This window comes from Pipra filicauda, unplaced genomic scaffold (genome assembly GCF_003945595.2).
Source record: "Pipra filicauda isolate LSUMZ 115617 unplaced genomic scaffold, ASM394559v2 scaffold90_size2875636_pilon, whole genome shotgun sequence".
NCBI classification, from domain to species: domain Eukaryota; kingdom Metazoa; phylum Chordata; class Aves; order Passeriformes; family Pipridae; genus Pipra; species Pipra filicauda.
In genome coordinates, this window is record NW_024105098.1 from 1,659,909 (window position 1) to 1,686,060 (window position 26,152).

At 47.4% G+C, this 26,152-nt stretch overlaps 1 protein-coding gene across 2 annotated transcripts in view; it reads right to left on the reverse strand.

Annotated features, from left to right (window-relative positions):
• The window catches only part of INPP5D (inositol polyphosphate-5-phosphatase D), a 51,166-nt gene that overhangs the window by 20,729 nt on the left and 4,285 nt on the right, over window positions 1-26,152 (reverse strand). For both annotated transcript variants that reach the window (XM_039391163.1, XM_027724984.2), the window contains exons 2-5: window positions 25,359-25,422; window positions 5,184-5,334; window positions 2,987-3,158; window positions 1,592-1,732 (exon numbers count right to left, since the gene is read on the reverse strand). In XM_039391163.1, coding sequence (XP_039247097.1) covers window positions 1,592-1,732; window positions 2,987-3,158; window positions 5,184-5,334; window positions 25,359-25,422 — 528 coding nt within the window. The remainder of the gene's footprint in view (window positions 1-1,591; window positions 1,733-2,986; window positions 3,159-5,183; window positions 5,335-25,358; window positions 25,423-26,152) is intronic.

Sequence of the window (26,152 nt, forward strand, 5' to 3'; positions counted from 1 at the left end):
GGATTCCCCTGGCCAAGGAACTCCTTGTATGCCAATTGCTTTTAGCACCAAATGGCTCTCAAAGGTACCCATCAGCCTTACGAGTCTCTTTTGTTCCATTTTCAGTACAAGAGTGGCTGCTCCGTTGCCCCCAGGCTCTGAGAAGGAGATATGCCATGGCTGTCCTGACCCCTTGGCCACAGCTAGCTCTAGGAGGTAGCAGCAGCTTGCAGCACAGTTAAACCAGCTTTCCCAGTCTCTGATGCACACTGGGGTCCAGTCCTTGCTTAACTCATCAGGGATTAAAGAGCTCACAAACTTCACACTCTGGTCTGCTGTGGCCCAGCTCTGCTTGAGCTCCTTGGTCAGAAAAGGGTCCTGCACCTGCTCATGGATAACACCCAAACTGCAAAGGGCATAGTTATAGGATGTCACTTCACAAAGTCCAATCCCCAAAATTCCTACAGAAAATCTGGGAATGTAAAAGGTGCCCTGGCAGTTGAAGGAATTACAGACCTGTTGCACCTCCTTCCTTGCCATTCCACATGCATTTATGAGGAGTAGAGTTGTGAAACCCAGATAAGCTGAAGCAGAATAAGAAGCTGGAAATGGATGAATCCAGCCATCCTCAGAGCAGCAGCACTGGAGGTGTTTCAGTAACACAAGACTCTCACTTGTGAGTTTATTTGAGTTTAGTTTCCATTGTTCAGGTTTATTCTTAGCCAGCCACCTGGGTCTCCCCTTCTGTGGGGGAGAGCAGCAAAACCCCCAGGCAGGGTACAGAGGGGCAGCTCTTCACACAGCCTGCCCTCATCCTCCCAGGGGCCTGGCTGTGGGCACCTGGCTTCTAGGGGAGCAAGAGCAGGCCAGCAGCACCAGCAGCCTCACTGCTGATGCACCAGAGAGAAGGGGATTGCAAGCCATGGATAGCAGGGATGTGCCCTCATGTGCTGCAGGATCTCTGCACAAGGGTGGGCTGATCTCATTTGCTTATGGGCAGCAAGGGGGGAATCACCTCCTTCCACCAGAGAAAGACAGAGCTCTGCAAGGTTTTACTTCCCTGTTGGAGTTTTTCTATTTGGGACATGGAAGGTCTATAAATAGGAAAGGTAAAATTTGTAGAGTCTAGAGTCTAGGCTTGTTCCTTTTTTCATTTAAGCTGGACTTCACCAACATCAGTGGAATCACTCCAAGTTCATAGTGCATTAGTGGGAAGGAAAATCAGTGTTTAAAACCTAGTTATAGACCAATATGTGCTTGTTTCCATAAATTACTTGTGCTTGACAATTCTGTGGGTGTGATTTATGCGTTACCAAATTATACAGTTAATCAGTTAGTGCATTTTTGTTTTGTTTTTTTCTAAACAAAGCATAAAATACAATACTCCACTGACTGAAAGCACCTACAAGGAAACTTCACTGTCAGAGCTTTGTCTTTTTTACAGATTTCATATCTTTGGAGCAGAATCACAGGTCATGAGATCTAAATATCCTGTTTTTGAGGGCAAGCCAATTTCCTATGCCAGAAATGCGGGTTCTGAATGCATGCACATGGAACCTGTGTTAGACTACAGTGTTACAGCATTATCCTTTGCAAATCAGCTTCTAGTTACCTGAAGAGTCCTTTGCAAAGAACTGTAAGCAGTTTCTTCAGTTGAGGAAGGTTGCTTGAGCCAGTCTGCACCATCTCGAAGTCACTGATGATGTGAACTCGCAGGTAATCCTGGATGAGTTTAAGATGCTCGTCAGAGACACTGTGAAGAAACAGTAAGGTCAAAAGCCAGCTCTTCTCTCTACTCCCAATAATCAAACAGCTTTCTTAATTTTCTGAACTTCCCACTGCCAGCACACACAGGTGGGGAGCAGTTTGCCTTGGATTTCAGTGTGAACATGCAATTCTGAGAAGGGGACAATGGATCCCCTGCCACTGCTGACACCTTCTCCTCGCCCTCCTTCCCCACCCCAAACCCTCTGTGACTCCTGAGCTGCCACGCCAGGGCAAGTCTTTTGATGCCTGGCTTTGCCAAAGTGCCAAAGCCACGGTGGCATCACCAGCCTCGGTAGGTGAAGCCAGGCTGCTGTGAGATCACCAGTGTCAGCAGCTCAGGAGCTCTGGGGAGAGGAAGACTGCCTTTCACCTCACCAAGTTCCACTTTGAAGGTTTTATTCCAAGCAATCCAAAGCAATATTAGGGGGGCTGAGACCACAGAGTTGTACAGGGTGCTCCCCTCCTCCCCATCTCCGTGGTGCTCGGACTCCAGCACCTCAGGGAAGGGTGAACCAGGCAGACTGTACGTGCTGTGCTGTCTCGTGCCCTGACAAGTGCAGAAAGTCCCAGCTGGCTGCTTGTGATGATGCAGATGAAATGGTGGAGGCAGCTGAACAAAACTGGGTTTCTCTCAGTCAGCTGCTACTGGGCCACCACAACACAACCTGTGCTGCCACACACGACCACTGTTTGCTCACAGCCTCCCACTGCCCTGCCAGCAGACATGTCTTCTGACGGTATTTTTGTTTTGTTTTTACACTTTGCAGATCTGGTCATTAAATGTCATGTGGCTTCCTGTAAGGCTTCAGTGCACGTCCAGATTTGACACAGCATGTGGGACAGTGTGAGTCAGACCCATAGCTGGGGCAGATCAGTAAATCTGAGCACCTGGAAATCCACACGCAAGTTTATCCCTTCTGAAGACTGGCTGGTGCTTTCCAACACAATGTGTAGTTTGGGCATATGGCTAATATACCATCCTTTATATTAGAAAGCTACACCTCAGAGGAGAAAGTCTTTTTGATTTTTTAATAATTTAAATTTTAATTCTTCAGAAAAGTGTTTTTCCTAGATGACAGCTGGACTGTAAAGAGCAGCCAATGCACTGTCACCGGTAGTATAAATGAGGAGTAATTTCATTCAATCCAATACATTCTCATTTGTCCCAAACACAGAGGCCCAGAGAGCACAGGGTTGGGCTGAAGGCTGGTCCTGCAGCCCTGTGACTTGCCATCCTCACCTGCTCGTATCCTGGTACTGCAGGCGCTGGAGTAGTGTCTCAGAAAGGGACAGTTTATTACTATCTGCCACTCTGGAGTTTTCAGGGAGAGAGGAGACCTCCTTTGTGTCACCACCCGGCAGTGCCATGAGGATGTTGCGTGGGGGCAGGATGGGAGGCGTGGGCACCAGGTCTGGAGAGGAAGAAGGGAAAGGCACAGTCATCCCAGTAAAGCCATCGGACCTCATCCCCCTCAGCCCGGGCAGGGCAGAGCCCCACAGTCCCTGCAGCCACCCCTTCTGAGGGCTCTGTCAGAGCTGGACAGCCCAGGGCTCGGCACTGCCCTGGCCCTGTTCCCAGGGATGTCAGTGGGGTGCCACCAGAGGGATGAGCTGCCAGCCTTGGCCCTCTTGTGCAGACAGCACCTGCCTGTGCCTGGCAGTGCAACCCTGTCCCAGCCAGTCTGGCCATCCCATCTGCACAGCAATGGAGTTGAATATACACTCTAAGCATTTTACAAAACACAGATGTTCTTCACCCATATCATTCCCATTATCATGGGGATCTGCTACTGGGGCAGAAGGGATGGAGGGGTGTAACAGAAAGAGCACCAGAAACTGGAAAGAAGTGAGCAGCTAAAGTAAGGAAATACAGATGGAGAAAATAGACCCCATGATCCAGCAGAGGGGCTGAATATCCTGCCTTGTGTCCTGGGCTGGAAGAACAAAGGGTTTTCCTGCTCTGTCATCCTGCTGCTCAACACACCTCCCTCTCCTGGGAGAAGAGTGGGTTCATCTCCATTGATCCCAGACATGGTCACCTCTCTTTTCATACCAATTGCTCCAACACTTTGGCACACCTGTCATGTGTAGCCATTTGAGTTGTGAGGTTTTGGTTGGTTGTTTCCTAATGGTGGAATTTGCATTACAATAAGATCCCCAGGACTCATCCACTACTAGTGGGCAGTGCTGTGATTCACAGAGCCACCAAAGCACTGAGCCATGGCACAGTTGGGTGGTGCATCTGCAGGGTGCTCATCTTCCACCTCTGCAGTTCCACATCTAAGATGGCCAGACATCTGTAGGCCCTACATGGCTCCAGCACCGTGGCACCAAAGTGCCTTAACAAAATCCAACTCTGTACACGAGCAGCCCAGCCCCAGTGCTAATCTCTCTCCATTTGAAGGCTCTTAGTCTTGGCTAGAACTTCATTCCCTGCTGCTTGCCTCTCTCTGTATTATTTTTGCTGTAGTTGCCTCCCCCGCCCTGGAGACTCAGTGCAGCTGGCCAAAAACCAGGAACATCTTTCCTGAGCAGCTTTGCAAAATGTTGTTCAGTTTCTTCAGGAGGATGGCATACCAAAGTCTTCCAGCTCCTGTCTGATATGCATTGGGTTACATAAATGCACACAGGCACATTGATCTGCTGTAGTGCACAGGCCTGTCCATCTGTCCCAGGGACTGTGTCCTTCAGACAATTTTATTGTAGTGCTCATCGTTTCCAGACAGACGTCAGAAAGAACAGGAAGGATGGCTCTGTGGGCATGACCTTCCCCTGGGGCTCAGGAGAACAATGACAGATCCAAGGGATGATCCAGGCAAAATCCAAGGAACAATCCAAGACCAATGAGTGTCAGGAACACACATGACATTTCCTATAAAATAGTTGGGATGATGCCAATCATATCTCTTCATCTTACATCTGCCTCTGTACACAGAGTTAGACTGTCTGCCACTGCTGGATCTGTGCCCTCTGGTTCTGACTGTCAGAAATGCCCCCTAGATCAGAGCAGTTGAGGGGGCCTGAGTTTCAGAGGACCCCAGACCCTCAGCAACTGCAGGTGTGTGGCACTGCAGAGAGAAGAGCTCCAAGGCCTGGGGGGCCCATCTCTGCTGTGACAGGGCCCCCACGGGTGCAGTGCAGGGAGAGGGCTGCAGAGGCAGGGGACGTGGCTGGACATAAACCAGCTCGAGACCAGGGAGGAACAACAGATTAGCCACCCCACACCAGACAGAGTATAACTCTACAGAGGGTCTCAGTGTATTCCCTCAGGTGAGCTGAACTGATGCTCCAGTACCACACGACTCAGTGTCCTGCCAGCTCAGGCCTCTGTGCTCTGCTCCATTTTATGCTCTGGTCCCCTGCCTGCACTGCAGATCTCTAGTCTCAGGATGAGAGTCAAGGGTCTGCATCACCAAGTCACCCCACAGGTCTCTTACCAGCATCCTCCTCTAGTTCATCTGCAGCCTCCTCCTCTTCCCGTGGCACTGGGTATTTGAGGTGCCATATCAGACCCATGTTCTCCTTCCTGTAAAATTCTATCAGTTCCTCCAAGTTCTCGAAATACTTCACAGGAACACCCTCTGATGCCTGAAACAAAACACAGAGGCAGTCATGCTCTGGGATTTCCTAGCCAGAAACACAGAAGATAAAGTCACAGAGAGAGGAGAAAGCCACTAGTGCTGTCCAGAGAGAGCCAGCCCTGCTCTCGCTGCCCATGTGAGCACAGGCTGAGCGGAACAGCTCCTGCAGCACAAACAGAAACAGATACGCTCACAGTTCAAGCCAGAGTCAGCACAAACACCAACCTCAAAGACTCACTGAAGCCAAGTGCAAGAGCTCTCTCGCTGGACTCAGCGTGCTTGGCTTCACAGCAAAGGAAGACTTTAAAAACAAGGAATTCTCCTGGATTAATCTTTGCATTCCCTCCTTTACTGAGAACAAACCCCCTAGGCTGTGCTCTATTTCGAGGTATCCAGGAAGAATTTTCGGTGAGATTGCAAGATAAACATGGCTCGATGCAGACATTTGGATCCCTTCAGGTGTCAAAGGCTCAGAACTAGGCTCAAATGAAACATGGTACTGTCCTGTACAGGAGTGCTGGGGTGAGGTTTAGGGGGCTGAGGCTCAGGGTCCAGGGAGGACAGAACGTGCCAGGCCTGACACTGAGCCAGCTGAACTTTAACTGTGACTTTAAAGCTTTGTCTCCAGTTTGAAGTAATTTCTTGCACAGCCAAACGTTAGACATTCTGTTTCTGACTAAAAGGCAGGGTATTTAAATTTGTTTTGGGATTGCAATTATTGCCTGTAAAAATTAAGACACGCAGAGTTTTGAACAAGCTTATTTACTTGCCATTTGTGTTCGCCTTTTTTGTTTAAAAGACAAATGTAGCAAACCCAGGAGATTAAACAGGAGTAATGCAAACAAAGACTACAGCGAGGGGAACCCGGAGAAATGTCTGTGGTGAGTCCTAGCAGCAACAAGATTTCTTTTTAATTTTTCCTAAGGAATAAATAAAATCTCAGGCCAGAAATCAGGACAGTGCTTTCAGTCTTTGAAGCTGTCAGTGCCCTCAGGCCTGCCATCAAAAACACCTTTCATTTTTAACTACACCTGCTTGTCTTTAAAGGCTCAGGAAGACACATTTCATAACAAATGTGAATGATGTTTCTGAGAGCTCTGCCTGTACAGCCTCCTTTTCTGTCTCACACAGAAATGTTCCTGCCTTTAGCAAGATTCTCATACACTGGGAAAAAAAAATGAAGGCAATGCCTGGGCAAATACTGGATTATATTTTGGTGAGTCCAGAGGAGTTGAAACAAATTGCTGGTTAAAACTTCACATGACTGTACAAGCACAGGCCAAATCCTGCTCTGCTAGAGGGGCACAGACTCAGCACAATCAGAATGACTTCTCATTTACACCAATTAATGCAAGTAGTGTCTGGTTCCTCCCAGATTTTTCTGCTTCTTGTTGCCAAGTGTGAAGGCTGGGAATCAGGGAAGATCATCAGGGGAGAAACAGCACTTTGCTCTAATCTGTCATAGCAAAGGATCCTGAAGTTCCCAGCTGGAACAGACCTGGAATAGTTCAGCCAGTTCTCTGTTCCCCTCCCCTGCAGCACCTTCCTGTGCTCCCAAATGCCCACTTTTGTGTTATTTAGGCAGGTGTGCCCAGTGGCCCTGCCAGCAGCCCAGAGCACACTGCTGGCAGCACTGACAGGGGGATGGCAACACCCATGCCCAGCCCATGGCAGGGTCACCCACACTTCATCCTCCAGATTAACCTGCCTGGGCTGCCTTCTGTCCACCTACAGCACTTGTAGATGGGCTGGAGCTCATGAGAGACAAGGCTTGTGATGGTTTGCTTTGCCCTAAGCTACCCCAAAGAGCACCCAGAGAAAGGCATCAGCCCCATCAGAGCACACACATACCCTAAAAAACACCAAGGGTAAGCAGGGTCAGAGTTTGTCACGTGCATCCTTGTAGGAGGAAAACTTTGCCATCGGGGCTCTCTCTCACCTCTTGAATTACTGCAGCCTACTCTGCTCCCTCTCTTTCTAAAGTCGTCTTCACACTCCTACTTCACTTTCCTTCACTACCTCCCTGTCTGCCTGCTTCCCCAGATCTCCCCTGACTGGTGACTGTCCCCACAACACCCCATCTCGCCGCTGCACAGCATCCCTCCCAACACTGCCTTGTCCCGCCCCTCACCTCCTGCTTTCCCAGGGCACCTGCAAGAAGCCGCAGTGCCCTGCACGGCTCTTCTAAGGCCAAACAGAGCCCTGATGGAAGTGGGAGGAAAGGCTGAGTTAGCACTTTTTGCTACCAAGGATAGTTCAGTCTCTGAAACCGTGCTGGTCTCTGTGGTAACCAGAAGAAGGAGCATTTTGCAACAGGCCTCCTTCCTCTAACTCTTTGCATTTCAGGAGTGGACCCAAGCCTGTGGTGCAGCCCAAATCCCCCACAGGCCCCAGCTCTCGTGCAGGCTGGCTGGGTGCACACATGAGCAGAGAGGCCCTGCTGCTATGCACCCTTTCTACCCTGCTAGCTTGGCCCACCACCTCCAGCCACCCTTCTTGATGAAGCCTACCATCTCCTCTCTCAAGGGTAACTGGAATTTGTGGCCATATCAAGGAGCTGGGATCTGCATGCATCTGTACCCAGATACTCCTTCCCAAAGAGAGGCAGCCTCCAATCCAGCAGTGCCAGCTCCTCTGAAAGCCCACCTTCTCCAAGTCCACTCAGGATAAAAAGGACCAAGTCTCCATGGCACAAGCAAAATAAAGGACTGCATTTCATATTTTGAGACAGAACTCAGCAAAGAACTGAGCCTGTGTCCCGAGCAACTGCACAGAGATAGCGAGAGCTGGAATAAGAAAATGGGGAACCAGCAGGGTCAGGAGCTCTGACCAGCCATGACCAAGCAGAGGGGGAAGGATGGGGAACCTCAAACCTGCTCAGCACCCGCTCAGTGGGGTGGGGGAGCTCGAGGTCCTTCCCCGCACCACAAAGGCCACAGCGGCGGCACCGCCTCGCTACACATCAACTTGGCCATCACGAGAGTCTGAAAGCAAAATTGCTGGATTATTCTCACTCATTTTCTTCTGCATTATTATTTGCAGGGACCTCACAGAGGAAGTGTGCGGGAAGGGCTGCGCCCCTCCAGCACAAAGCAGTACCCAGCAATCCTCTCTGCCTTTTGCCTGCACTATGAAATGAGCTCCTCCCTGCTCCAAGAACCCCCCAGATTTCCCCACTCCCCCAAAGAGAGCACGGCACTCTGCTTTGCACTGCCTCCCTCTGCAGAGAGGCACAGCAAAAACTGCACATTGTTTGAAATGGGAGAGAGGACAGTAAAAGCAAGACCCTGTTGCACTTGCTTCTCCCCTTGGGGAAGGGATGGGAACAAAGCCTGCGTGACAGACGGCACATTGTTCGACACACAACCACAAGGTGCTCGGATCCCACCTGTGCCACGTGAGCCCCTCCAAATCCAACAGCCTGACACTTTGCTCCCAGCCTACAGAGCAGTAGGACCATCACCCAGGCTGTGGGGTGTTCCCAGCCAGCTCTGCAGGGATGATGCCTGAGTAGCATCAGCTGAACACAGAAAACCTGGTTCAGTAATGTTGCCGCCAGAGCTCGGGTTGCTGGATGACCCACCTGAAGGCTGGTCTCTGCCAGCAAGCAAGGAAAGCAGGGACACCTGCTTTCTTCACACTTGAACCTGTGGCAAAGGCTTAGAGGTGGGAAGGAAAAGTGGTGGTGGATAGTAAAATAGTGGCATTGAGTCAGTTCGCAGGTAGTTGCAGAGCACAATTCCAAAAACTGGATTGAGGGAACACTGAATGAACGTCCTGAAGACAACCACTCTGGATGACAAGAGTGAGGAAGAACGCAGCCTAGACTTTACACAGACTTGTTCTGGACTTTGAGCCAGGAAGCAGAGGCAGAACAGGCCCTGTGAGCAAAGCAGAGCAGGACGGGGCAGCGCAGGGGGAGCTGGAGCCACCCCAGCAGAGCCAACAATGAAATCCACTTCCCGCCCCCCTGCCCGCCTCCAGTAAGTCACTATTTCCTTGGGGTTATGGCAGCACAGATCTTGTTTTAATTACAGAGTGAATTGTTTCAGGTCATTATAAATGTGGATGGCAAATGTCATCTCCACAGCAACACCCCACATCCCAGAAACGTGCTCCCAGGTCTGCCAGGACACCAGAGTGGTGTGGAGGGCAGGCCCAGTTCCAGGGGGATTCCTCCAGCATCCCTGCTGGTACCTCAGCTTTGTGCTGATGGCAGCCACAACACACAGAAAGGGAACACCTAGTGAACAGATGCAATTTAGGGAACAGCCCACAAAGCAGCAGGATTGTACAAAGGAATCTGTGGAATAGTGAATCAGACAGTGAGAAGCAATTTTACAGGGGGAAGCTGCATCTGAAGCACGAGTCCCTCTAAGATCTGTTAACAGGAGTGTCATACAAGATGCAAAAAGAAACTCCTCTACTGTACTTCCTGCCAGAAGACTTTAGCTGGACTGTTCTGTGCAGCTTGGGGCACCAATTCTTATGGAACATGTAAAAATACCGTACAGAAACCCAAGGAAAAATTCCAAGGAAGGCTGAAGAGTTGGAAAATGGGATTTGCAAGGAAAGCTCAGAAGAAAGGGACTGGTATGGTCTGGCAAAGGGGCAGCCTGGAGATGGCACAGCAGCAGTCTTACAGGTTTTAAATTCTCTTATAAAGAAGATGGCAACCAGATGTGCTGCAAGTCCCCGAGGGACAACAGAGGTGGGGGAGGCTTTGCAGCAGAGGAGGTTAAGATAGAGCTCAGGCAGCTTTGCCAGGCAGAGACAGTAAAGTTGGGCTACACAGAGAGTGTACACACAGTGTCCATGTCTCTGGAAGTGCTGCAGTGCAGGGTACCCAGGCAATCCTCATAGCCAGCATCCAATCCTGCTTCTGCTGGGGAAATGGGAATGCTGGGGGGAGACCTGCAAGGCCTTCTGCCACCCCTAATCCTGGAACCACGGGAATCTCTCTGCACATCTGCCAGCTGCCTTTATTCACATCCTGCTGTATCCTTGAAGGAGACAGCTAAAGCTGACCGTGACCAGCCCAGCCATTTCAGCTGCATCCCAAACCACGATTTTCAGATCTCCCACTTTGGACTCCGACCCTTCTGGTTGTGAGCCCCCTTTCCCCCAGGATGTCTTGGTGTCTCCTGTCCTCCAGACCCTGCCCTCAGTTCTGCAGGTCCTTCCAGTTATCAATCCCTCCAATCCTCTCTATCCTTACTGTACAATGGTTGAACACCACTAGCTGCAACTTGCTCTTGTCTTCCTGCTGAATAGGCTTCCAGGCTGTTCATTTCATGAGAGCAGGCACGACTAAAGCCTTTAATCACTAGTCTTTGGTTAAATCTTGGGATCCCCTTTCCAAATTCAACCACCTGGACTTTTCAACAGGTTTTTGTATGGCTGAGACAACCTAATCTTCCTTTGCCACCTGGCCAAGAGAACACCTCGACAAAGACACTCCAAACACGGGTTTGCTGAGGAGCAGCTCTGAACACACCTTTAGGAGATGGAGTATAAAGACACAAAGTAAAAAGAGATTTAAAAGATGTAAAGCCTATGCTAAGCCAGGAGAGGAAGTGGTTAACTTGGGGTTCATTACAACAATTGTATAAATAGATGGCACAGGAAGTCTGGGGCCCTCAGAAGGAAGAGGAAGTGTTTTCCTTTCCTGTGCCAAGGCACAAGGAGGAACTAGGAAACTGGTCATCTGCTTATATTGCTTAAGGTCAATCTTTTCTAACCAGAGTGCCTTAAAACAGGTATTTAAACACATATGTAGGCATTTCAGTAACAGGCAATAGCTTTTCAAAGTTATAAAATTCTTGCAATGCCCACCAGCTTAAATGGAAGCTGAAAATCAGGTCGCTTCTACTGTGGTGAGAAAGGCTGGCAGGAACTTTTCTCCTTTCAGATTTGAAAAAAAAAATAAATTCTAGGTTTTCAGGTTTGGAAAAATGTTATCTTCAAGACTGACTGTTAGCTAGGACGTCTAGGTGGCATTTTTAAATTTACTTCTGGTTCTCATGTAGGCAAGCTTTTTACATTTCACTAAAAAAGGGATCCTGAGAGCTACAAAATTCCTGGTAAATTATTTTTTACAGCATTTTAAAGCAACCTGGTTGTGTTTCGGTTTTGTTTTGCTAGAAAACATGCCTTATTTTTAGATCGAGTCTTGTGCTAAGAAGTTCCAGGAGCATTTCACAAGAATGGGATCATAGACAGGAATCACAGCTGGGAGAAACAGCTACTTCCCAAAATACAAGCCACCCAGAAATGTACCCTCACTTGAATGCAACACCCGGGGCTTGGGAGAAATGGAGCTACTGAGGAGCAAGCACAAAGGGAGAGGAGCAAGTGTGTGGCTGAGGAAAAGAGGGATCCCGTGACACAGAGGGGCAGTAAAGAAATGAACTTTGATGCGAGGTGGGAACTTGGAGCTGGCAAGGGAGTTCTGCTGCTGCGTAAAGCTCAGGAGGAGGGTCTCTGCCAGGGAACTCAGCATGAGAGAAAAGGCAAGGGGAAGAATCCAGGGAACACGGGCAGAGGATGCTCGTGGGTGGGTGGGGCAGTACTTCCTCACCTGGAGAAAGAATCATACAGATTTTGGGGAAAATGGCACAATGTAAGTGCAGTGACAAGTTCTATAAATTTAACAATGTTGGGGGGAATGGCAGGTGAATAGTCCCTGTCTCATCCAAAATGAGATGATGGAGGCTTTCTTGTCTCATCCTGCATACGGTTTGGTCCTGATGCTCAAGTTAGCTTGTCCATGTCACTTTTGCTACAGTGGCCTTTTAAGTTTAAGACTTTGGGTGAAACCATGGAATTCAGAGAGTTCTAGGAAAGAGGTTTTCAGAACTTCTGAAAGAGATTATTCATGGAAGGAAACAAGGAATTGCAATTTAACAACTAAGTACATATTACTTCCAGCTTGTGATCCTGGCTGAACATCAGATATCCAAACAAAACTAAGTTAAAAAAATAAAAAAAAAAAGAAAATTACTATGTTGTCAGTCTTATAAAATTCCCTCTGTTCCTCCAATGCAACAGAAGGATACCAGTACATGCTGCCTCTCCCACAAGCTCCATTTCTCTAAGCATGACTTAAGAGACTCCGTGTATTAATTACACTGCATCACAATTCCATTCTTATTAAACATTACAAAAAACAGAAATGCTGAAGGTTTCCAGTTTTGGGAATGGCCATCTCACTTTTTCCTACCTTTGCTCATTCTGGGTTTCAAATGCTTAACGTGTTCTGTGTGTGGAGTGTGAGCCCAGCTGGAGTTCATCTTAAAAAGATCCTGACTGTCATATCTGCCACTGCTAATCTCCTCTGGCCCTGCAAGGGTTTTGCTCTCTGTGATCCCACCAGGCTTTGTTCTGGCAGCCCAAGCACTGGTCGTGTCACAGGTAGCTCCCATGGCAGAACTGGGGCACTTGCAAATTAGGAGAGTCTTGAAGAGAAGGAATATTGAAAGGACTTCTCAGTAGGGTATGGTTTCCTGCCAAATTTTTATCTCAAGTTCCTTGTTAAAATTCTACATCCTAGAGTAAAACATATTAGAAGTTCTAGAAGGTAAAGGACCAATGGAAGTCTTTTGAACCAGCATTTTCCCACACATAATAAAGACATAGGTCATAAAAATAATGTACTCAGGTCCTACATAAAGACCTCATTCCACTCTTCTCCTACACTCCATGATTCACATAAAAAATGTGAATTAACATATGTTAATTGCCAAATATCCATCTAATGTAGTTAGACAGAAGCCAGGAAGAACACTAAGCAATTGTAGAAAGCATCAACACCCCATACTCGAGTTAGTCCTTCACATTAAATAAACCATTCAAACTCCAGCCATCAAAAAAGATATTGCCAACACAGCACATATGCATTCAGCTGGTAGCACCACAAGAAACCTGCTGAGCAACCAACCCTTTCAGTATTTCTCTGTGTTATAATAAAGAAGATTTACATCAACAACAAGCAAACAACAGTACAGTCCATGATAGAACATGAAGGACTGGGATTAAATTTAGCTACAGGGTGCAAGTCAGATGAGCTGGTGATGAATGAGCAAGGACTGCAGATCCCTGAGGATCTGATGCAGTTTTTTTAACACTTCTGTAGTGTGTGGGCAGAATTTAAGTAAAAGTTTTGGAGTACAATACTTCTAACAACTTCTGTAATTATATCATAAGCCTTGTGCTTTTTGGTTTTCCACTGAAAAGCTTCAGCACTTCAGGTCAAATGAAAATTTCCATTTTCATTTCTTCATAAAGCATGCAGCTCCAGTGCTTACCAAGACAAACCTGAAAAAAAAACAGGTCCCCAAGAGCTGGCAAGGCAACCAAGGCAGCAAATGCAACACAGTGATGGTTCCTGAAGGCATTCAGTGCAGGTGTGGGATCTTGTCAGTGCCCCCTGCTCACAGGCACTGGGCTGGGACACTCCTGCAGGTTACTTGCCTCTCGGGAGGTGATTTGCTTCTCAGATACATGTATTAGGTGTATATATTGCAGGTTATTTGCTTCTCAAATTCCCAAGCTCCCTTTTCCTTGAAACAGATGAAAACATGCCCAGAGTGGCTCTGCCTGCACAGCTGGGCAGGATCCCTCAGCTCACATCAGTCTTACACTGTGCTGCTGGGGGTCTCCTCTAACCTGTGCAGCAGACATGGGAGGATCCACAATCAGCTCTCTGCTTTCTTTATTGTCTTCTTGCCTAAATGAATCCCAGTTCCAACTGTCACCAAGCACTAAACATGCATAAATTACAAAAAAGTGGAAAAGAGAAAAGGTAAGACTAAAGAGGCCATACTTATTGAAGACATGCTACTGAAGCAGAGCAATGCAGGCAGAAGGTTCATGGGAAACAACTGCATTCACAATTCACCATGTAGAGATGCATAATTTTCTGGGATTGCATAATTAAAACTTCCAAGAAATGCGCAGATAAGGGTGAGCACCTTAGTGTTACAATTTCCTGTCTTCAGCCTGCAGAATTTCTCAGTCTTTTGCTACAGCAATTGTTTTCTATTTTTGTGACACTTGGGGTGACCACTTGTACTTTCTTTGAAGGGGCTGTCCCTTATTTCATTCAGTTACTGCAAACCCTTGCTCAGTTAAAGGAAGCCCTGAGCCATCCCTGCTGACTGAACAGATACATCATTTAACAAAACTAACCACAAAACTAAAACCAGACAAAAAAACACCCTTCAAATCCTCTCCTTTTATGTTCTCCCCTGAACCTGGAATAAAAATAGCGGATGTTACACGTTTTGTTACACTTTGCCCCCTAAAACTGGGCTTAACACAAGGTTTCTGGTTTTGCACCTCCTGGGATGTGGTGTACAGTGACAAAAGGTACCTGGAGCCTCTGAGCAACCAGTGCCTGCTGCACGTGGCTCCTGCCGTGTTCCAGCACAGAGAATACTTTATCCTAAGACTTTTAGGCAGCACAGGTCACTGCGTCCCTGTCAAGTTTTGGAGAATAAGGTTTAATACAGTTATCTGGAAGTTTTAAATGCAGGCTTCCCAGGCTGGCACCAGAGAGTAACCCCAGCCCCGTGCTGAGCTGTGTGTTACATTCTGAAACACGGGAGAGGGAGAGCTCCAGAGCCCTGGGATGGAACAGACTGCAGCCGGTTTAGACTTTCAGAGGACAACCGAGGTGGGAAACTCTGACAGAAGGTACGAACTGAAGACAAAAGAAGTCAGACAGGGGGGCAAAGGCCCTGGGAACAACCAAAAGCTGCACTGTGACTTGGTTCTCTCAGAGGCACTGAAACAACTGAGTCTGAGCTGTCTTTGCTGAAGTCTGTTTCGCTTCCCTAAACCATTTGTCATTTGAAATCAAGCCCTGCATGCTTTGCATTTATGCAGCAACCTGAAAAAACAAAGGATTCTACATTTCTTTTAAAAGCCATGATAACTTTAACCACCAACACGTAAATTTGAAGAGTAATGGTGGAGCAGACCTCGTTCACCTAAAAGCAGTGCAACCAGGACAATACTTTCAATGGAAAATGTTGTTATTTAAAGGTCATTGCATCTTTATATTTTATATTTATATCAGCAATAAGTTACTGCATGTGTAGGGTGTATAGGTCTCATTTCCTGAGGCTGGAATGCAGATCACATGAACAAAATCTAACTGGACCCCAAGTATTACTTGTGCTGTGCTGGATAAGTTCCACTTCTGCTTGGAGAGGGAATGCAGCCTGCAATGATCCATCTCATCAGCAAACCAAGATAGATCTCTGAACAAGAAAGGGCATCACCCTGTTGGGAACAAGCGTGGAAACAATTTTGTATTGATGGCAATATTTGCCATAAGTCTCATTGTAAATAAATCTCATATCAGTGTTTTCCAAGACTCATTGTTATCTTAAATGATCAGGACAAGAAGCCTCATACAGCACCAACAATATATTAACTTCTCTTTCTTTGAGAAAACAACTCAAGACTTGCCTGGAAATGAGCACTTTCCTCCATGACCCATCATGCCTCAAAGCACAGAAGCAATAAAACAGTGCTTCATTACCACACAGAGGAAAGAGAAATAATCTCTTGTGTCCCTGAATACCTTAAATTGAGTTATGAAGACTCATCAGAAGTCTTTGATAAAATATAAAAAGGCTAAGACAATCAAATGGTTTGAACACTATGTGAGTGATGATATTAAAGCTAATATCCCTCAAATTACTGCAAAATAAGAATATTTTCTTGTTGAGAATGTTGGTTGCCTATGTTTTCAATTACATTTTCTCATCTGCCATAAGAGGTTTAGAATCTCAGGAAAAATTTCATTTTGGTAGTCCTGGAGACCCTGAGGTGGGTGTGTCCCAGGGGCTCCTCTCAGTCAGGGCTGGACATTTGGCCTCTCCAACAAACCTGGTTGTTGGAGCTCCTGTAACGGGAAAGAGCTGCTGGGGACGTGGTCGTGGGTGGCCAAAGCCTTTCCAAAGGATAATAGGTGAGACAAGAACTCTTCTAAACCAGTAATTGGTCAGCTGGTCTCTGTGTAACAGCCCTAATCCTTATCTCCTGAATCTGGAAGGATTTTGCAACCCCAGAGGGTTGGCTACTCGCAATTTGCAATTGTTTGAGTGTGATGAAGGCTTTGTGAGATAACACATTTATTGGAGGGCAAGCAGCAAGAGAATTGATGACATGCACTGGCATTTCACTGCTTAGAGTGAGATTTTATCTGAAAGGACATCTAGATAAAAGGAAGGGGATTTCAGTTCATGGCATTAACTTCCAAATACCTGATTTCATTTCTTGGAGCTTGAAAAACAAAATAATAACCACTTTAGCCTGATTTAAGCCATCTTCTCTGAACATTTTTTTTTTATATTTCAGGAAACTGGAAACATTCTGGAAGGGTTCAAACTAGACAAAAGCTGGATATGCTTTGTTTGTATGAAGAATTTTGTATACTGAGAGATTCAGTAGCAGGAATGTGCATGTTTCAGGAAATACCTAGTTCTCTTATTAAATGCTGCTTCTTTCAGCTTTCCAAAACCTGTGAAATGCCTTCTGTTTATTCCTACCTCAGATGCAACAGCAGAAAAAACCATTTTTCTTGTATAAACAGATTTGGATAGTTTGCAGAAACATGAGATACATGTGCAATTTCAGTCTTACATGTAAAGAGCTTTACAAACTTATTTAAATCAACATTAAATTATATTGAAAAATATTAAAATTTTAATATCTACCGGTTTTTGTAATAAAATGAAGCTTGGTATAATTAAATTATGCATTTGGGCATACTAGAAATGTGCTGCCCTACCCATGTTTCAATGCATTGCCCATAAGTATTGTCTGGATGCCCAGTTGTCCCTTGTTTCTCTTCAAGAAAAAAGTAATCCCCTTGATTATCCCTCAGCCCTTCTGTGCCAATGGAGTCCCACCAGCACATAGAGTTTTCAGTGAAATCAGTGCCATTTTCATCATTACCCTGCCCTGACAGGGATGTCTCACAGCCCCTGGGCAACCTGCACCGGGCATTTGGGGCAGGCCTGTGCCTGCCCCGTCCCCACTGGAGACCAGGAGGGTTTGCCATCAGTCTGAGAGGTACAAACCCCTCACCCAGCGGGGACAGAAGTGGCTGCAGTGGTGAATGGCTGAGCCTCACCTGAAACAGTGAGCTCTGCTTTATCACCCACTGAAACCAGTTCAAGAGCAATTCCCCAGCTGAAAGGTTTTGATTAGATACAGGAAGATCAGCAAAATCCACAGCAAATCACAAAGTCCTTACTACAGGAAACCTTCTCTTGGCCACACGAGTCAGAGCAGCACAGCACATTGGGATTGCAGTGTGGCAACGAGGAGACAACAAAAACTGCACCTCTCTGCAGGGCTGACAGTGGACTTGGTGCTGCCTGTGCCACAGCCAGGCCTCTGATGTTGGTGACAGCAGCAGTGACACCAGGGATGCAGGAACTGACCTAAACTCCCAGCTCTTATCAGATGCTGCTGGCAGGATAGGCAGCCCTGCTCCAGAGCAGGTTCACACTCCGGATGGAGCCTCCAGGCCCAGCTCCACCCTGCAGGACTCATAAACAGAGGCCAGGACAAATCCTGCTCGGAGCAGGGACAGTCCTGTGGTGGCTGACGCCAGCAGAGCCCTCTCATCGCACATCTTGCCTGTCCCAGGACAGAGGATTTTATTCATTCTGGCATATTTAGCCAACCCACACAACACAGAGGGAGTACAAATCAAGGTGTTCCCCAAAAATGTGTTTCTAGAAGCATGCTGGGGAGGAAGGGTTTCAGCAGAAGTCCCTACACACAGTGTTTAGGGATTCTCCACCTCCTGGGAGCCTCAGAGTACACTGTGCCCCACCCCTGTGTCAGCTGGCACCGTGAGTCACAGCCGCTGGTCTGCCTTCTAAACGTTCTCACAGCACACTTGTTTCCTGTCACAGCCCGGTATCAGACCAGCAAAAAATTACCAGAAAAATTAAAAAAAAAAAAGCTCTATGATCACTCAGTGTAAAACAGTGCTGCCAGGGCATCTATAGTTTTCACTGAAGTCAGCAAAGCCCACAAGTAACTAGGGCCAGGCCCTCCCTTTGCAACAGGTAGTAAATATAATGTAAGCAATTTGTTTAACTGGGGGATTTCAGCACAAATGCAAGGAGTGTTCCTGCTCCCAGAAATGATGATCTGGTACTACAACTGCAAAAATCAATGTTTCCTACATTCACCCACAGAGGGGGTGCAGGAAGATGCATGCACTGCTGCTTTCTGTCAAACCTGGGACATTGAAGTGGAAAGAAAAAGACAGGCAATAACCTTTAAACCTTAAGGTTTTCCTTACTGTAGTACAGTCTCTTGTGCAGTATGAGAAGAAGGTAGCTTTTAGCAATTCCTTCTCACAACAAAGTAATGCTCACAAAACTCTGGAATCGATCAAACAGTTTTGCTCAAAGCAAAAAAAAAAAAAGTTTATTAAAAAAATGAAGGGGATTGGAGCATGTGCTATGCAAGGCATAGTCTTTGTTCAATTTCCTTTTCCCCTATTAATTTTAAAAGAAGGTGACAAGTTCAAAATTGCTTATCTGGACTTTTTCAAAAGAGTGATCCAGTTTTTCCATCTGAAACAACGTTTTTCTTCAACATCCTGGCAACACCATGATCACTTCTGGAAAGCCCGAAATCAAAATGAAACATTTCACCTGAAAGAAGGGTTTTTTTAAATTTTCCACTTTGATCAAAAATACAAAGTGGTTCTTGCTTCTGCTCAAGCCAAGCTCCATCTCTGCCCTCTCCTGTGGGGCAGCCAGAAGATGCAAACAGCTCTCAAGGCACTGTGGGTGGTTGGAGCCTCCATCCTTGGCAGGCCACCATATCTCAAGGCAGGTACATGGCTTGAGGCAAGAGCTCAGCTGGTGGCATGAATGGGAGAGCAGACTGAGGGTAATATGGGAACAAACAAACCAAACAGGTTGGCAAGAAGGGTAAGGAAGAGCACCTTGCTAGAAGGAAGCAGCAGTGGTCAGGCAACGCCCGTGCCCTGAGCTTGAAGAAAAACATGTCTGATGCAAGTTCTGGGGGGCAGAATGGGAATGTTACCTGAGTGAGCTGAAGCACCAGGTCACACCCACGGAAAAGCAGGGCAAGCTTTGCCTTCCTCAGGCTGAGGGAGACTCTGCCACAGCACAGGAGACACAGCACACAGTTATAGAATCACAGAGTTACAGAAGATGATGAGTTGGAAGGGACCATCAGGATCACCCAGTCCAATTCCTGGCACTGCACAGACACCCCAACAATCCCACCCTGTCCCTGAGAGCATTGTCCAAACACTCCTGGAGCTCTGGCAGCCTTGGTGCTGTGCCCACTGCCCTGGGGAGCCTGTTCAGTGCCCAACCAGCCTCTGGGGGAAGAGCCTTTTCCTGAGATCCAACCTGACCCTGCCCTGGCACAGCTCCAGCCATTCCCTCAACTCCTATCACTGGTCACCAGAATGAAGAGATCGGTGCCTGCCCCTCCGGTGCCCCTCGGGAGGATGTTGCAGACCCCAATGAGATCTGACCTCAGTCTCCTCCAGGCTGAACAGACCAAGGGCCCTCAGCCACTCCTCATATGGTTTCCCCTCAAGGCCCTTCACCACCCTCCTGGCCTCCTTCAGATGCTCTGTAATGGCTTAATGTCTTTTTTATATTGTGGTGACTAAAACTCCCCCAGTACTCAAGGTGAGGCCACCCCAGTGCAGTTTTGGCATGGACAGCTGCTCTACAAGTGCCCCAGTTTCTTAAGGAGACTCCACCTTTATTAAAAGCCAAAGCTGCTCCCACAAATACAAGGTTGGTTCTCTCTCAGCAGCTTTTACCAAGGGCATCTCCAGAGCCGGCCCTGTTTGTGCCATGGTGCCATCTCTCCATCAGGATATCTCCCCCAGCCTCCACAAGGCCAGTGCTTGATCCTGCAAACAACCTATGAACCGTTATCTGACAGACCAGAAAATAAGTTCTGGCCAAGAGCAGAAAATAAGATGCAATCTAGCTGCCCCTGAGAACTGACTGACTGACTGCAGCCAGCAGATAACATGAGCTGGGAACTCCTGTTGGAGATGTACCAGAAATCAAGAGAGATCAAACTCCACCAGGTTTTAACAATGGTACTACACCCCCCTGTACCAATCCATAGTCACTGACCAGCCAACACCAGTGTCTTCCTCCTTCTCACCACCTCTTTCAAGCACTCTCACTCCCAAGGCAGGTTATACTCTTGACAGTGACCTTTTAAAATAGCAGTATATCGAGGCAATCCAGGGTAAAGCATTAGGCAAAGGCAGTATCACAGTTTTTCAACAGCAGCTCTTGACCTCAGTGCCTTCTCACACTGAGCAAGAGACAGTTGTACTGGGAATCTCCTTATCTGACTGCAGCCTGCCAAGTTTGGCAGTTTAAGGGGGTTCTCTGGGCTCTTTAGACAACAGAGACAGGACCCACTAAGGACAGTTCAGCCCACCCAGATCAGAAACCCATTTCTTTCCTGCTGACTAGAGAGATACAACTCACCTTTGGCTACGTGACAGCTTTGACTGCACATCTAAGGTCAACCAGGGATAGCTATTTAAAATTATTTTTGGTAACCCAATCCTCAGACTGGGCCAAGTTCCCCATTTGTTGGGGGGATGCTAAGATCATAAGGAATGCAGATTGGGCAGTGAAGAGGGTCATATTGAAACCTCAGCCAGTTGGATAAATGAAGTGCTTTAAGTGACAGCACAGGAAAGTAATATCTTCTGTCAATCTGGATGGCAAGAACTGACTATAGGTGCTTAGATAACAATGACAATGTTAGTGTCTTTAGTTTGTCTCTCATGTTTAGCTTGATCTTGCAATGCCCAAGGACTCCTTTGCTGCTTTGCCCCTCTTTGCACAAACATGATTACACTCAGCTAATCCCCAAACATTCCATAACTACACATTAATTATGCCTCCCCTTTGGAGCAAGGGAAAATCATATTTGTTTTCCCAGAGAAGAAAGTGAAGTGGTCCAGCTGTGACTTACCCCCAGGCAGCAGCTCAGCCACCTCAGGGGCAGTTCTTTCCAGCCTCGTGCCCTGCTCCTCGATCTCTGTGGAACTGTTATTTGCTCTCTTCCTATTCTCAGCTCTCAGTGCTTCACTACAGTGAGAGTCTGCAGGCAGCAGGGAGACCTGTGACTAATTGTTCTCAGCCTAAAGATCTCTACTGGCTCTTACAGATCCTGTGTTTCAAGGGGTTTTCATTACTCCTACCCTCCTTCCTTAAATATGTTTTCATCAGCAGGAGGCAAGTTTGATTCATCCAAGCCATGGCTTTCTTTGCCCATATTTTGAAGTCTCAAGTAATGGAAGGAGAAAATTACTCAGTTCCAGAAAAGAAGGGGGACAAATTTCCTTTGTATGTGAAGAAAACAGTCTGTGATGGTGACCTCTACAGCCCAGTGTGCTTTGGGAGGACACCAGCTGCATTCCAGATATGGCAGGCCAGAGGGATTCCTGACCATGCTAGCTGCTGTAGAGCTGCTGCAGGTGCAGAATCCCAATGGCACATCAGACCATGTCACAAAATGCTGGAAGGACATATGCAAATATTATTTTCTTCAGCCTGAATGTGAAAAAGTGCATCTCAGAATGCAAAAATGCACACCTCCCTTTCTGCTACCAGATAATGTAACCATGCAAAAAAATAACACTGAGTATCATTCCACTGGGGCGGGTCCGGGATCGCACTAGAAAAGAGAAAAATGAAATGGCCTCTCCAAGCCTCAATGAAAAAGCGAAGCACCTTGCAGCTTTAAAGGTGAAAAAACTCCACAAGTGGTAGAGGGAGAGCCTGTCCTGTCACATGTGCCGTGTATGTAGCTGTGACATGGGACCTCTTCTGAAGCTGCTGTCATCATGACAAGCTCCTGACAGACAACATTCCAGCCCTGGGCAGGAAGGCAGCTTTTTTCAGGAAGGAGCACTGTGCAGGCAAAAAAAAAAAGGTCACATTGCACAATCAGGGCTCATAACTAATGCAGGCTAATCTCAGGATTGAGTATTGAATTTTTCCTATATAATTTTTATAAGCTCAGAAATGAAAAGCACTTACCGATTGCTGTATTAATTTAACACCTGTTCTAATTCCATTGGATTAGTAGACTCCTTCCTTTTTTAATGGGATTTTTTAAAATGCCAACACTCCATTCTATTCCACAGCTTTTATATCCTTGCACAGAAGTAATCTTTTCAAAAGTCTGATCTTGTAATACACATGAAGTAGTTTTTGTTTTATCCAAAAATCAACAGACAAGCAACCAAAAAAAGCCTGGCCCAGCTGGGACACTGTACCAAGAACAGCAGCCAACCACATGAGACTGTTTTTCCTCTGAGCCTCAATTACCACTTTCACTGGGTCCCTCTCTTGCCAGAAGAAGCCACCCCCCTTCTTCTGCCTCTCCCACAGAACTGGAATAAGGCAGCACAAAGCAGGAGGTGTTTTGTCTTCAAAACATGAGTTAACAACACACTTTATTTAGCCTACTCCTGATATTCAACCTACAGTTCCTGGCAACCCAGCTTACAAAGGTATTCCACCACAGTCCCTCTGCATCCCATGACATAGGAACAAGAGAAATCCCTCACAATCACAGCACAGATCCCAAGAGAATCTTAAAAATTACATGTTCATAAACCTTGATCCAGCATGAGAACTGCCCATTGCTACAGCAGAGAGAAATATGGATTTCCTGTGGCTGCAGGGCTCTGACTTGCAGACAAGTGGAACAGCCATACATGAAAACAGGCCCTTTTGTCACAGCAGAAACACTCTCAGACCCAGCACGAGCTGGGGAGCGTAGCTGGCACCCTTGCAGGCTGTACAGAGCTCCCTGGGGGCAGGGCTGGGGCCAGCCTGTGCCTCAGCACTCCCTGCAGGGCTGCACACACGGCCACAGGGCTCTCCACTCAGCTTCCAAACCCCCATTGCTCTGGCACCAGTGTCCTGCCAGCAGAGGCTGCAGGCCAGGCTGCAGACAGCACTGCTCACACGACATGCCAGGGGGGCACTGAGGGACCAGGAGGGGACAGGGCTTGCCCAGGACACAAAGGGACAAAGTGTGGGGCTATCTGGCTGCCTTTGCAGGTACTCTCTGGCCTACCTTTCTTCCTCTCCCACAGGGGGATAGACAACATAGGATCATTTCTGTGCTTGTTTTCCAAAAGACAAAGCAGCTGTCAGACTCATACTCCAAAGCCATTCAGAGTTAGGGTTCCACAATGTCCCTTCCTCACCCCGGTGCCAGGGCAAAGAGCAAGAACATCATTAGCAGTGCCAGGCTCCCACCCCAGCCCTGCCACAGAGCTGGTGTGGACATAAGTAGTTGTGCCCATTGCTGACCCTCAGGTCTCCCCCAGCACTCTCCCTGCCCAGGGGAGCTTCATTTGTGAGCTCTCTGGCACAATGAGACCCTGACCCCTGCAGCTGCTCTGGGTACTGGAGCAATGATAAACAATGGATCATCTTCTGAACACATGCCACCATCACAGCACCACACCACCACAACACACCAAGACACATTATTTATGATGGTAAGGCTGGGCTAGATCAGATGATGGGGGAAAACTGAGTATCCCTACAAACAGGCTGCTGCACCCTGTGAAGCCAGATCAGAATGGCAGCTTCTTGGTTCCAGCTGCGTGCCAGCCCTGCTCCCAGCCTGCACAGGCTCCTCTGCATGGTGTTGCCCAGTGCTCTGGGAAGGTGGATGAGTTTTGGTGACCTGCCATAGTAACACATACAGCCCCAGGTCAAGTCTGGCACAGTGTCCCACTGCCAGTTCCTCCTTAAAAACAGAAGTGCAAGTGAGGCAGAGGAATCTCAATGACTCTGGGGAATCCAGCTGTCGAGGCCAAGTGGGATATGGTGGCTGGCTCTGGGCACAGGGCTGAGAGCCTGGAATTGGCCTGGGTGGCAATATAGCTGTGTTTGTGCAGAGTTGCATCTGAGTGGGGCTCCTAAGAACAGCTCGAGCTCCCAAAAAGTGGCTCTTCCAGAAGCCAAGCTGGATGTGTGCACCCAGGACACACAATCCACAATTCCCATCAACAACCTACAGCTGAAAGAAAGCTGCCAGCACTCTGCTGTTCTCACTAACCTGATGCCTCCAGTTTCAGATATGCTGCCTCTTACTGCAGATCTCAGAGAGAAACTGGTGACCCCAAAGCACATCAGGAAATACACGAGTGACATGGTGCATGTGAGGCATGTGAGCCACACGTGGAGTCAGTAGAAATCTGATTTCTAGTGTGGGAAGCTGGTTGTCATCTGAAATGGGAAGGAATGATTGTAGACTGACTCTGAATAGCAGGGCAGACTGGTAGCCTGGGCATTTCCTTTTAATTTTGCAGGGAATGCCCATGCAGCACTGGCTGTGCCAAGAGGATGGAGTCAGCTGCAGCCCCACTGCTGCCTAATAAACCCATGCCCAATTCTTGGGGCTGGAAGAGACCATGCCTCTCTCCCAACCCCAAGTTTCATGTTCTATATTAAGAAAACCAGAGCTGAGAGGTGGCACAGGAAGGGGAAGTGGCTCATTTAGGATACTAAAGCAGAATAGGAATAAACAGAAGGTCTGAAAGTCCTGCCCTCAATCTAGTACTTTCTGGATCCTGAGACCAGAACTCAATTTACGTTCTCTGGGTGTAGGTAAACTGTGCTGCAATTTTGGATTGAAAAGACCCACAGTGTACTGATAGGAAGTTGGCTTCAGAGGAAAAGGTATTCCATGGGCTGCGCTTCTCAGTTGTATAAAACCTGTCAGGGACATGTGTTAAGTAACACGTGCTGATGGCCATGGCAGGACCAGACAGAAGACTAAAATCTGCCCAGCAGTGGGCTGGAGACCAGCACTGTGCTGGCCAGGGCATTAGTTTAACTCCTTGTATCCTTTTTCTCTTGGTGTTAAAATTGCTTTAAAACCCAGCAGCTGTCAGGGCCATCTTTGTGGGCCAACATAGTACACAGCAGGGCTTACCTGGACAACGAGCTTGTTTTCTTTACCAGGCAGAATTCGGTAGGTATAGACACAATTCCGGAACCTGGAACAGATCATAGGTGATGTGGTTACACCGTGTCCAGAAGGGAATCTCAGCATGGTACCCCCCCACCCCCGTGAGAACAGGCTTTGGGACATTCTGAGACATACAGATGGCTTCATGCACAAGAGATTTAAACATTTCTCTTCCTTTCCCTGGAGTCTGTGAACTAACACAAACTTGAAGTGTTCTTGGTCACTGACACATCTGCAGATGTCCCTGCAGAAAGTGGTATCAGCATCAGCTCAGAGTGAGTTATTCAACTCTCGTTCTGGCCGGAAAGAGAAAATACCAAATGGCTTTAGCTGTCAGTAGAGAGGGCAGCTCAGGAAGGAATGGAAAAGCAGAAAGCCAAAAGACACGGGGCCAAAATCAGCAGTGAACAAGTAAACTGAAGGGCTAGTATGTGCATTGACTTGTATTGGAAAAAACAATCAATAGATTTCAGCTAAATCTCAGTACAAGAGCTGATTGCTAGGCACATTTTCTTCCACAAGTCTTAAACAGCCTGAGTGAAAACCCATCTCGCCATCCTGGTGTGGGTGCACACTGTACATGTGCATCTGTAGATCAGCCATAAAAAACATTTTGTCCCAGCTAAATTCTATTAGATTCTTATTTAAGGAGGGATGGAAGAGCCTTTTTCCCAGTGAAGGGTCACATCAATGCACAAGAGTCCAAGTGAAGCCTGAGCAGTGTTGTAAGGTGGCAAATTTGACCTTCCTCAGCAGCT